This window comes from Leuciscus leuciscus, assembly GCF_965113295.1.
Source record: "Leuciscus leuciscus genome assembly, chromosome: 1".
NCBI lineage: Eukaryota > Metazoa > Chordata > Actinopteri > Cypriniformes > Leuciscidae > Leuciscus > Leuciscus leuciscus.
The window spans coordinates 76618222-76631147 of NC_138725.1; the positions used below are offsets into that span (position 1 = coordinate 76618222).

Genomic DNA, 12926 nt, shown 5'->3' on the forward strand with positions numbered 1-12926 from the left:
ACGTTTTTGAAATTTTCAGTGCATGTCTGTGTGAGTGCCAGCTGTTGAAGCTCCGCCCCCTGTGCCGGGAGCAGCAGCTCATTTGAATTTAAAGGAACAGACACAAAACGGTGTGTTTTTGCTCACCCTAAAAAATGGGCAATTTTAACATGCTATATATAAATATCTGTGAGGTATTTTGAGCTAAAACTTCACACACACACTCTGGGGACATCAGAGACTTATTTCACATCTTGTGGAAATGGCATTATACCACCCCTTTTAAAGTGTTAAAATGCAATGCTCACAGCGCAAAATGCTGAAGACAGTTTAACTATCAGCTTTCTGTATGTGCATACTATATTTCACCAACAATTATAAAATATGGCATTTGAAATGCACGGAGAGTACAGCCACTTATACTGGTGGCTGTTGAGGGAAAAGTCAATTTGCCCTCCTGGCATTTTATAGAGGTTTTCTGTGGGATTTCATATGTTGTGATAAAAAGATATGAAGGTGCTGGAAAGGCCCAGTGCTCACTGAATAAAGATGTGTGTGTGTGCAGGCGTCTGGAGGAGGTGGATTGGACTGTGTTTTGGCTGCTAAATAGTGACAGATGCTCCTCACCCATTTTAAACAGGATGCACTTTTCATTAACGGGGTAAAAGAACAAGTGGTCAGTAAAAGGAGAGTCTTAAACATCTGAAAACATTGATTTCACCCTCTCAAATTTATTTCATGTTAATGTTATATGAGGTTTGCAATAGTTGCAGTCCTGTTACTAAATTGTATTTGTGTGATTGTCTAGAAATAAACATTTAAGTAAAGATAGTATGTAATGATAATAATGGAAAACTCTGTACCGGAATGGATAACAAGTAACTGTTTCACTGTAAAAAAATAAATAATAATTGTTGTTTCAACTTAAAAAAGTAAGTGTTCAAATTTTAGGTTTAGTCAACTCAAATATTCAAGTTGTATGGAAGCTTGTTTCCGCAACAGAATAAAAAAGGTAACTGCTGACTTTTTATTTCACAATTCTGACTTTTTTCTTACAATAGCGAGTTTACATCTCGCAATTCTGATTTATATCTTGCATTTCTGAGAAATAAAATCAGAATTGTGGGTTTATATCTCGCAATTCTGACTTTAAAACACGCAATTTTGAGTTTATATCTCGCAATTCTGACTTTAAAACACGCAATTTTGAGTTTATATCTTGCAATTCTGATTTTAAAACACGCAATTTTGAGTTTATATCTTGCAATTCTGATTTATATCTTGCATTTCAGAGAAATAAAATCAGAATTGCGAGATGTAAACTCTTGCTTTTCTTACAATAAATAAGCAGTAGGAGTGAATGATTGCGATTGAGGAATGTAGTAACAATAATACCTGTAAAAGTTATGAGTTATGAAATGAGTTTAGACTATTTAGACTGTTTTCATGCAATGAAATTAATATCAGTTGGACATTATTTGGGGCATTATTTTAAGTATTTAAAACATTGATCTCAGCCTCTCAAATTTATTTCATGCTAATGTTATATGAGGTGTGCAATAGTTGCAGCCCTGTTACTAAATTTGATTTGAGTGATTGTCTAGAAATAAACATAAGTAAAGATAATATGTAATGATAATAATGAAAAACTCTATACTAGAATGAGTAACAAGAAACTGTTTCAATGTAAAAAAAATTACTTCTTGTTCCAACTTAAAAAAGTAAGAGTTCGTGCTGCCTAAAATTTTTAAGTTTAGTCAACTTGAAATGTGAAGTTGTACTAAGTGACAACTTGGATATTTGAGTTGACAAAACTTAAAATTAAGGTAGCACGAACACTTACTTTTTTAAGTTTAATTTTTTTAATTAATTTTTTTACAGTTTTGTGAATGTAGTTTAAATTAAATTAGTAGGGGCTTTTTCATTAGTAATACATTTTCTCAAACAGAATTTTTTTTATATTTATTTTTCTTACGATAAATAAGCAGCAAGAGTGATTGAGATTGAGGAATGTAGTTAACAACAATACCTGTAAAAGTTATGAACAAATGGAATGAGTTTATTTAGACTGTTTTCTTGCAATGAACTTAATATCAGTTGGACATTTTTGGGGCATTATTTAAGTATTTAAAACTAGCTACTTTTCATGCTAGGTTCATTTCATTATATATAAAAATCCATACATCATCAAAAACATGGCATTTGTTTTGCCAAAGTGTACCGTATTTGTGTAAGGTGTCTCGTGTGTTGTTGATGTGTGTACATGTACGTGCAGTCATGTCTGTGGAGAAGGTGTGAACGCGTAGAGCTTGATGTGGTGTGAAGAAAACTGAAGCAAAAGGTGTGCTGGAAACAGGACTTCAGGAAATTGTGTTGTGTATAGGGATCTCAGGAAAGAAGATATTGTTCTGTGTTGCTCTTTAATGGGAAAGGGGATTTTGCAGGATGTGGTGTGTGTGTGTGTGTGTCCTGAGAGGCCAAAGCTCAAAGCGTAGGCAGGTTTGTTTGCTGTAAGTGGGAAACTCACGGCTTCCTGCAAGAGCTGCTCCAGGGAGTAGATTCTGGGTCGGTTTCCTCGCTCCCTGTCGATAACAATACTGTAGCTGGAGAGGGAGAGGGAGAGAGAGAGAGAGAGAGAGAGAGAGAGAGAGAGAGAGAGAGAGAGAGAGAGAGAGAGAGACAAACGAGTTATTTTCAGCGCTGTGTGTAATGCTTGGCCGTCCGTGTCAAACTCCTACGGAGGGCTCACTTTCATTGGCTGTGACTGATTCTCTTCAGCAACACTTCTACTGCTGAACACAGGGCTTAAGGGAAGTGATGTTGACTTGTGCAACTAAGGACTGTGGGAAACCAGTGGGAGATGATCACTGCTCATTTAACTGTGGTAGTGAGCATTATCCTATTGAAGTAACGTTAATCAAAGCAACAACAACAGGAGTTCGCGATAGGTGCGATACATACCGTAACTAGTTTTCACAAAGTAACTTACTACACATCCCCCACCCCTCGCATGTTCCTTGGTTAAATATTGTACTTTATTACACGGCTCTGTGGAATACTTGATTCTGATTGGTCAATAGCGCCATCCAGCGATATGTTATTCCCCGATAACAACCGCTGAAAACAGAAACACAGGCGGGTTACTGAAGTCAGCAGTGCTAAACGCTTGCTAGGAACGGTTATTCTTCGTGGAAGTTTTGCGTTTGGCGAGCTAATGAAATATTAAAACTCATTAAAATCTATATTTTGGGTACAGTTGTTTAATTATGTCATCCAGTATCGTGGACTCGCTCTCTCGTTTCATACAAACGCAGCTGCTGCCATTTTGTGCCTATTGGGTGTTTGTGAGTTATACACTTACACATTGGGCGACTCCAGGGGTTGCACACGGGCAGCATACAGTAGTTCATCTTCTTTGGTGATCAGAACCTTGAGTCCAACGGTCAGAAGCTCTTTGGTCAGAACACAGTTGGGAGGAGCTGAAAGAAGAAAAGCATCAACTCAAAATACAGTTTTGCATAAGAAACGAGGACTTCATGTCATTGCAAACACCACCTGTCTCCTGTTATGATAAAGCGACTGTAGCGCACAGTCTTCGTTTTAGGAGTAGTTCACTTCAGAATAAAAATTTCCTGATGATTTACTCCAGATTTATTAAACAGAGGGTTCACACCTGGAGCAAATCTGCCATTTGACGGGCCCTTCTTCCTCTCCTCGTCCTCCTCAGAGAAGCTACTGTCCTCCCCCAGGTGGAAGCCCTCGTCCGCCGCGAAACTCTCCATCAGACGGCTGACCGCTCGACCCTTCGACTGAAACACACCAACAGCACAGGCACTGAGTCGCTCATTCTCCATGCTCAGCGAAAACTCTTCTCGAATGTCAGAGCGTGTGAACATCACCTTTACATGACGTTACTTCTTACTCAGCAAGAGAAGACAAGTGTTAAATGTACCAACAAGCGTGAATGCTTGTGCGTTTGCATGTTTACCTCTCGAAGCCTGGTTCTGCGGGTACTGCTGTTATCATCGCTGTCTGCAGACTGGGCCTCAGCCGACAAGAAACTTCTCCTCTACAATAACCAGAACTTCAAACATTAGTTACAGAGTTCAATTGTGTGCAGCAAGTCAGCAAGTCTGAAAACACCTATTTGTTATATATATGTTATATAGTAAGTACATGTAGTTGATTAATATTACTCAGTATTAAATATATAACTACTATAACAATGACACCTTAAAATATAGCGTAACCCATGTTTGTTTAAACGAGCTGAAGATCTGTGAGACGAATAATAAGTGTGCAAACATTCTTTGAAAAGTCCTGTCGTCGCTGCTCACCGTCGCTCTGAGCACGGAGCTCTTCCTCGTGGCTCTCTTCAATCTCTCGCTGCTGCTGGGAAACGAGAGAAGGCCGCCAGTCTTTCTGTAGTGACCCGGCCAGTGTTTGTCCTGCAGTCTGGGCCTCCCTGGCCTCCTCCTGACCCCGAGAGGTTTGGGGACGGGCACGGGTCTACAGGGGGCCCGTCGCTTCACCTTCACGTCTCCTTCTGTCACGGCACGAAACTGAGATCCTGAACGGGTTTCACGAAAATAGAAAGAGTTAGAATAAAAAAAACACGGTAACACTTTATTTTGATGGACCCTTTTGAACATTCTGTTGACCGTAAGTAAAGCCACGTTTCTACCGCAGGAACTTTCCCCAGGAACTAGGGACTTTGGGCCGGGACTCGGTGTGTTTAGGATCTAAATGATCGTATGATGGTCTAAATGATGGTTCTGGGTAACTATTTCCCCCTCCCAAAGTCCCTGCTCACGAGATAGTACTTTTTTCAAAGTTCAGGAAGGTTGGTCTCTGGCGCTGAACAAGCTGATTGGTCGAGTTCATGCTGCATTTTGATTGGCTGACTCCACGCAGCATTTTCTTTCAACCACCATTTTTTTAAAGTCTGTTGCGGTGCGTGCAGTAACAGTTACAGTTGTTCGCTATTCAAATCTACAATGGAGTTTAAAAAATACGACAGATGGGCCGACGACAAGGTTCAGGCTTTATTAAGCTTAAATTCAGAGGATGAAATCCAGCGGGAACGGTAAAGTAGCGCGTGGTCCTACAAAAAAAAGTTCCTGTGACAAATTGTTCCTGGTAATTTCGGTGGAAACGCGCCTTAACTTTGCAACTACATGTCAACTATCTCTCATTAGAGTATTAGTAGACTCTCTGCTTAATATCGGCTAACTCTTTATTGTTAAGCTCCCCTAAAATGCATTCTACTGACTATAAGTAACTTTGCAACTAATACTCTACCAATACCCTACCAATACACCACCAATACCCCACCAGTACTCTACCAATACTCTACCAATACTCTACTAATACCCTACCGATACTCTACTAATACTCTAATGAGAGTTAGTAGACATGTAGATGCAATGTTACTTATAGTCAACAGCATGTGTTAAAGGGACCATCAAAATAAAGTGAAACCAAAAACACCGCAGAGGTGTGTGTATCACTAGGCTTTTTGATGGCCTTTACCATAAAGTTCTTGTCGTTCTCGCTTAATCTTCGCCTTCTGATTGGCTTCCAGTTTGACCACAGAGAAAGGGGACGGGCCTGTGACCGAGAGATCCCTCAACGCAGAGACCTTGATCTCGTGGCTCTCCTCGCTGGCGTAACTGCCTTCCTCCTCGTCTTCCTCTGTTTCGTGAAAAATGGCATTTCAGTGTGGCGGTTCACATCTGACTTCAATATTTATAAATATCCAAACATAATATATTGGAATCACTATAAAGAAATGGTTGCAGTGCAACTACATCTTGATCTAATTTGGAAATGTTCCCGTGCAAACATTTGTACACCATATGAAATAAGGAGTTGCTGTCAGGGTTTCTGAGGCGCTGAAGTAGCAAGTGAACTAGGCATCCATGAGAACGACTTCATATTCTGCTGGATTTCCATCAGCGAAGTAATTGATATTTAAAACATTTACTGACAGAAATTATGATCACATAGTCTGCACACATTTTCCTAAAACTTCATTACATTTTTGTAACTGTTCGAGAATCTAGGCTTTTCCATGCCAGGCTATTATTGTGGTGTTAACTATTTCATATAAATCACGCATTAAGATTTATTTGGTTGCTTTACATGTTGGTCTTCCTCTCTAAGTGGACCAAACAAAGTAGACCACACAAAAAGTACAAGACTAACACACATATAAATGCTTTCCCCCACGTACACACACACCTCTCATTTACTACCAACTTATCTCACTCAATTAAGAAATACTCAAGAGATTAACTGCATTTGTGTGAGAGAGAATGAGAAAAAGAGAGACAGACGGTGACACACAGACTGTTGAATAATTGTGAAACATTTGAAAGATTTGCGGTTTGGTCAATCGGATCACATGTGGACGATGCTAAATACAGGTGTAAACGTTTTGAGCTTGTCCACTTTCCACCACTTCCAGAGGGAATTGAAAACACATTTGACTGGATTGCTTTCGTAGTGTAAACGCTTATGTGATCGAATGTGTTCAAACAGCCACAAAAGATCGTCTTCTCTCCGTCTACTGATCTAATGCGTGAACATTATGGGAAGGGCTCTAGCCAGACGGGGTTTAAACTTTGACGGCTGAAGACTCAAGTTTGTTTTGAAGATGAAATCATACCAAACACAATGTTCTCTCATCATTCCTGATTTCTAACACACACTCACAGCGTTCGGCTGGTCTTGTGTCTGTCAGAGCAGAAACTAAAGCTGATGCTCTCAGTGTGTTTTTCCGTCGTCTCTGGACGCGTTCATATGTAAATTCGACCCTCCCCTCGAAGAAATCAGGACAGAAGTGGACAAAAGAGACGGAATAAAACACCAGGTGTAAACAGGAATGTGTCTCCCTCGTCCAATTGTGATCCGATCGACCAGAACACATCTGTGTGTAAACAGAGCCTAAGCTTTTCTTACTTTTCCAAGATGAGACAGACCGGCAGACTCTCACCTTGCTCAGAGGACTCGCTCTCCAGAGGAGATGTCTCTCCGTCCTCGTCCACTCCCGGTCCCCTGGCCTGCGGGATCCTGGACCCTGGTACACAAGCTGCTGATCCAGGACTTTTCTTCCTTTCCCTCTTCACTGCCACAGGCTCGTGCCTCTTCCAGCACTCCTGTGTCCCGCTGTCCCCACTCGTGGCTGGGAAAGAGCGCAACACACAACCACTTCCATGAATACACAACTTTATACTAAATCTGAAAACAAAACATGTCATTGATTGCATTGCAATTATCAAAAAAACATTACTTAGGCAGAAAGTTTCTATACTAAGAGTGTGCATTTTGGTTATTCTGACAGATAGACTTCAATAATGAATTATTTCCTTCAGTTGAGACACTTCAGATGCACACTGTTCAACATGATGGTTTTGAATTGCTCGAAATATGATTGGAATCACTTCAAAAAAGGAAAATACGGTTCAGTGCAAAAGTCTGTCATATCGGCTACATAAAATTAACATAGAATTAATTATAGAACATTATAATTGTGTGTTTGGGACATGGATTTTAATGGTGAGACTTTTGTTTTTGTAAGCAGGCTCTCAAAACTTATATATTAATTTGGATTTAGATTTATCGACCAATATATCGGTATTGGCTTTCAAATATTAATGATATCGGTATCGGCTTTCAAATATTAATGATATCGGTATAGGCTTTCAAATATTAATGATATCGGTATCGGCTTTCAAATATTAATGATATCGGTATCGGCTTTCAAATATTAATGATATCGGTATCGGCTTTCAAATATTAATGATATCGGTATCGGCTTTCAAATATTAAGAATATCGGTATCGGCTTTCAAATATTTAGAATATCGGTATAGGCTTTCAAATATTAATGATATCGGTATCGGCTTTCAAATATTAACGATATCGGCAACATTTTTCATATTTACATCGCAAAAAAAAAAAAGTCTAGCTTTACATTCTAAATGACAAAAAAAATAAAAATGTACAATACAAATGTAGATTGTACTGACTTCTCTTTTTGAAATGTTATCCTGATATTCTGGAATGGTGATATTTTGTTCTGCATAGTTACATAATCTTAGCTTTGTCTGTTAAAGCCACATGACACATGATATGACACACGGCCATCACTGAAGATGTGTTTCACCTGTATCGCTCAGGCTCTCGGACTCGTTGGCTCCGCCGAGCTGTGAGGAATCTCTCTTAGAGTTACTATACTTAGAGGACAAGGAAAACTCTGGGTCCCTGGAAGCGGCTCCGGATGTGTGTCGTCCACCGGAGACCTTCTGCTTGAGATGAGTTATTTGTTGATCAAGGGTGCTATTCTTCCTATAACACTGTGACTTCATCTAAGAGAGAGCAATAAGAGAGGTAAACATTTAGAGACCAACATCAAGACTTGTTCTGGGCTACTTTTTGATACCTAAAAATCACACTGTTCACATCAGGGTTTGAAATTAACTTTTTCACTCACCGGCCAATTTGGCTACTTAATTTCTTATTCAAACAAAAGCATCTCATCCCTTCCTCTTTCATCCTTTTCACCAAAAATGTGTTTTAAGTGGACGGATCAATACAGTACAAAAAACATCAGAAAAATTTAGGATGTTGGAAAATAACATGGAAAATGGAAAAAAAATGGAAAAAATTGGAAAATGTCTTTTCTGTTCACCAAATGCTCTTTAATCTTGGCTATTGCTTCAATGCAAACGAACAAGCGCGCCGTTATTTGTTGTGTAGTGACGTGTGTGTTCAAGTAAGCCAGATATGATCAGATTCTGCGCAATACGCTGTATTTCATATATCATGAGGACTAAATCTGGCAGATTTGGCTTACATGAAATTCCCCAGCAAAGTGAGTAAACATAATAAGTAAAACGCCAAATTGGCTCGTGATGTGACAGCGTTACTCGCCACAGTTGATTTTTACCCACATTTGGGGAGTGTTAATTTTAAACCCAGGTTCACATCTCCAAATCAATCCTATGGGAGCAAGAGAAGAAAGGACAAAGACACTCATGTTGCGAGGACTGACCTGTGAAGAGCTGAGACGGCCAAACCCTCGATTGGACAGTTTTTTCTTCTTCTTCTGAGAGTCTCCACCTCCCCGATGCTCCTCTGCTAGTGGACTTAGCCCCGCCCCCACCAACCTATCAATCAAACAACAGAAGAGGCTGTTACAGACAGCGCCGCTCAGTAGCGCTGGATATTTTGATTCTTCTCGTAATCCATTTATTCACATTCGTTACGTCATTACCGCAGTGTCTTTATATGTCATTGAATAGGATTTCAAACCAAATATGGATGTAGCTTGAAACGGATTTGTAAAAAAATTAAAATAAAAATCGCATTTCATGCTGTTCACATTAGCTAATTCTGATCGGATTTCAACTTCGGAAATGCACAAAAATCGGATTTGGACTCAAAGTTTGAACTTAGCCCGAATTAACAAAAATTGCCACAAAAATGTCCCAATTCGTTCAGCGCTGCTCCATCATTCAGATTTAAAACAGTCTTATTCAGTGAAGGGTGTATTTGCTCAGCAGGTCCAACCAATTAGATTCTCCTTCAGAAAGCACATTATATTGCTGTGTGTGTGTGCTATAATCAGTCTTGAAGTCAGGTGCTTCACAGGAGACTTCAGCAAACAAACCAAAAAAATACAAGACAGTGCGATTTGTTCACTTCAAATGTGACCCTGGACCACAAAACCAGTCACGAGTCGCACAGGTATATTTGTGGCAATAGCCAACAATACATTATATGGGTCAAATTTATTGAATTTCTTTTATGCCAAAAATCATGAGGATATTAAGTAAAGATCATGTTCCATGAAGATATTTTGTAAATTTCCTACCGTAAATATATAAAACGTGTTTTTGTGAGTGAATGCAGCACAATCGCCAACATAAATGGACAACTTTAAAGGAGATTTTCTCAATGTTTCAGTCTTTTTGCACACTCAGATTCCAGATTTTCATAATAGTTGTATCTCGACCAAATATTGTCCTATCCTGACATCAATGGAAAGCTTATTTATTCAGCTTTCAGATAATGTCTAAATCCCATGTGACTGGTTTTGTGGTCCAGGGTCACCAATACTCAGAGTCATTCATGACAGAAACGCCCCTATAGCTCAGGCAGTGTCGGTGTGAAATGAGGAAACAAGAAGAGATCAGAACACATCGCTGCCTGCTCTTCGTCTGATGAGTATTGAAACAGTGAAGAAGAAAAACGCATTGTTTCCACACTTCAACGGTTGAGGAACTGTGATCAGACAGCCATCCCCGCCGCTGTTCACGGGCAGTTGCTGGATAAAAAAAAGCCCAGTGTGAATTATCAGGGGAGATTCCTGCTACAAAAAGGGGTCGGTTGCTTTGAAAAGACAGAGCGAGCCATTTGAGGGCACTGCATGTTTGACGCTATTGTTCTCTGTGAATATCAGAGCCCCTTGCAGTTGTATTTCCATATCAGCGAGGCTCTGAACGCAGGCTCCGAGCGAATGCCCTTGAATTTCCCTGGAAACCTGCCCGACAGACCGAACGCGAGACCGACGGCACACAGGACAAAAGATTCCCCTCCATCCTCCAGCAAAAGAGCCGAGCGCTAGTGTGCCGTCACTCACACGAGCCGTTTAATCGCTGTTAGACATCTCTGGAGAGGCTGTCTTTGTGGAAACCTAATTGAGATTTTGTTTGCTGTAATGTGCTTCTGCTTATGTAATCCCAGGGGGAAATGCTGTTTAGCTCTGAGGCTGCCGTTTTAAAAGCTCAGGAGACACGATGGAGATCTCAGTTGTGTTTCATTTAAGTATCAACTCTGCCTCGCACCAAGAACAGTGACTATAAAGATCACTACGTTAGCATCCATACCAACTGACGGAAATGTTCTGCTTATTATAAGTGCGCTAGCGCTATTACAAGTCGTCGGCCGTTTTTAAAAGCTTGAGCTCTTTTGAGTCGAGTTGGTTCAGATTGGCTGTTAAAATCAATCTAAAAAAGCGTTTCCAAGAATATCATTCCTCGTTGTTGCCATAGTTGAGGTTTGGACTTTCCTATTCTTACAGAATCCTATTCTCCTAATACTCCTATTCTTACGATCATCAAAACTAGTTATCGTTATTGTGACCATGCTTGGTGTGAACATGCACTGCATTGGTGTAAAATCTTTGAGTGGATTCAGATTGGCTGTCAACTGACCCTTCGCAGGGAGTTTGATTGACAGGCGATCTGACCAATCATAATCCGCCATCCGCCAAATCCGCCATTTTTGTCCAACAAAGCAGTCAGGAGAGTTAGTAGCCAACGTTGGAGGATTTGAACTTGAAAAACGGAGTGTACTGACATCTTTCCGCGGTTAAAACAACATTCCTTCTGATGTTCATTCATGTTTATTTGATGCTATAAATTAACTAGAAGGAAGAGATGATCAGTTCACGAGCGGCTTTACCTGATCGATCTGTCAGACACATTAAAGAGACACAAAACGGTATTTATTGTTTAAATTTATTTTTAAAAATGACCAAATTTGTTGTTTCATATCAAAAGTAACCTGGTCTGTCCTGTCTCAGTGTGTTGTCAGTGTCCTCTTTGCAACACAATGTATATTTCACTGCGTGAAAACATGGTGTGGCGTGAGAGAGGCGTGGCTTGTTGGACATCGCAACAGTAACTAAAGGGGGCGGGTCTTTGCGGACGGTCAATTGGCTGTAAAAATCGTTATCGCCATAGTTGAGGTTTGGACTTTCCTATTCTTACAGAATTATGACGATCATCAAAACTAGTTATCGTAATTGTTACCGTCCTTGGTGTGAACATGTACTGCATTGGTGTAAAATCTTGTGAGTGCAAACAAACGACGTAATCTCGTCAATGGAAACTTGGACACACGACTGAACATACTAGCACGCGGCACTCATCTGAAATTTTCGCACGTTAAAAAACAAATACATCCTCACGTTGTGTCAATCACGTTAACACACTGCCTACGAAACTTTCTTCCGCCATAAAAAAAAATTGCATCGGGTTTGATTTTCAGCATTTTTCGCATTCGTAGCAAGCGTTTTGACAATTCAGAGCCACCGTACAAGCGGACGCCAAAATCCAGAACTCTTCGGGATCAATTGGTTCACGGAAATTGGTGGTCTTGGTTTAATATGTGGCTCCAGTATCACTAGCAAAGCATCAAACTGAGCCGCTGACATCCTGAAGTAAACTTTGAATCCTTCCTCTCTATGCAATCTCAGGATTGGATGGATGGACCCAATATTTCATCTTTATTTTTCTCTTTTTAAAGGGATAGTTCACTTTGAAATTAATTTTTGGTATGTTTTAGCTTACCTCAAGGGCATCCAAGATGTAGGTGTCTTTTTTTCCGCAGTAGTTTCAATTTTGATATTTTTAGGTCAAACCGTTCTTGTCTGTCAGTCATATAATGCAGGTATATGGTCATTATCTCAAAACACAAGCACAGAGTCCAAATTAAAACAATTCCCCGTCGTCCAAATTAAACAATTCCCCATCGTAAGTACACATTGATGGCCTAAGACACGAAACGAGCGGTTTGTGTGAGAAAACGAACAGTATTTATATAGTTTTTACCTCTTATACACAGCCATGTCGAAGTGATCTGATCTGACGTGTACGCAGACTGGTGCATAGATATATACACTAGATGTCGCCTTAAAGACATTCGTTCCAATGAACTGCCGTAGACAAGGCGACATCTAGTGTGTATATTTCTATGCACCAGTCTGCGTACACGTCAGATCAGATCACTTCGACATGGCTGTGTATAAGAGGTAAAAACTATATAAATACTGTTCGTTTTCTCACACAAACCGCTCGTTTCGTGTCTTAGGCCATCAATGTGTACTTACGATGGGGAATTGTTTAATTTGGACGACGGGGAATTGTTTTAATTTGG

General features: G+C 40.0%; 1 protein-coding gene across 2 annotated transcripts in view; it reads right to left on the reverse strand.

The window, feature by feature from the left end:
• bahcc1a (BAH domain and coiled-coil containing 1a) overlaps positions 1–12926 on the reverse strand; it is a 123489-nt gene that overhangs the window by 10936 nt on the left and 99627 nt on the right. For both annotated transcript variants that reach the window (XM_082184553.1, XM_082184554.1), the window contains 9 exons: positions 9037–9151; positions 8149–8350; positions 6977–7165; positions 5512–5673; positions 4317–4549; positions 3968–4048; positions 3653–3788; positions 3341–3458; positions 2507–2582 (listed from right to left, as the gene is read on the reverse strand). In XM_082184553.1, coding sequence (XP_082040679.1) covers positions 2507–2582; positions 3341–3458; positions 3653–3788; positions 3968–4048; positions 4317–4549; positions 5512–5673; positions 6977–7165; positions 8149–8350; positions 9037–9151 — 1312 coding nt within the window. The remainder of the gene's footprint in view (positions 1–2506; positions 2583–3340; positions 3459–3652; positions 3789–3967; positions 4049–4316; positions 4550–5511; positions 5674–6976; positions 7166–8148; positions 8351–9036; positions 9152–12926) is intronic.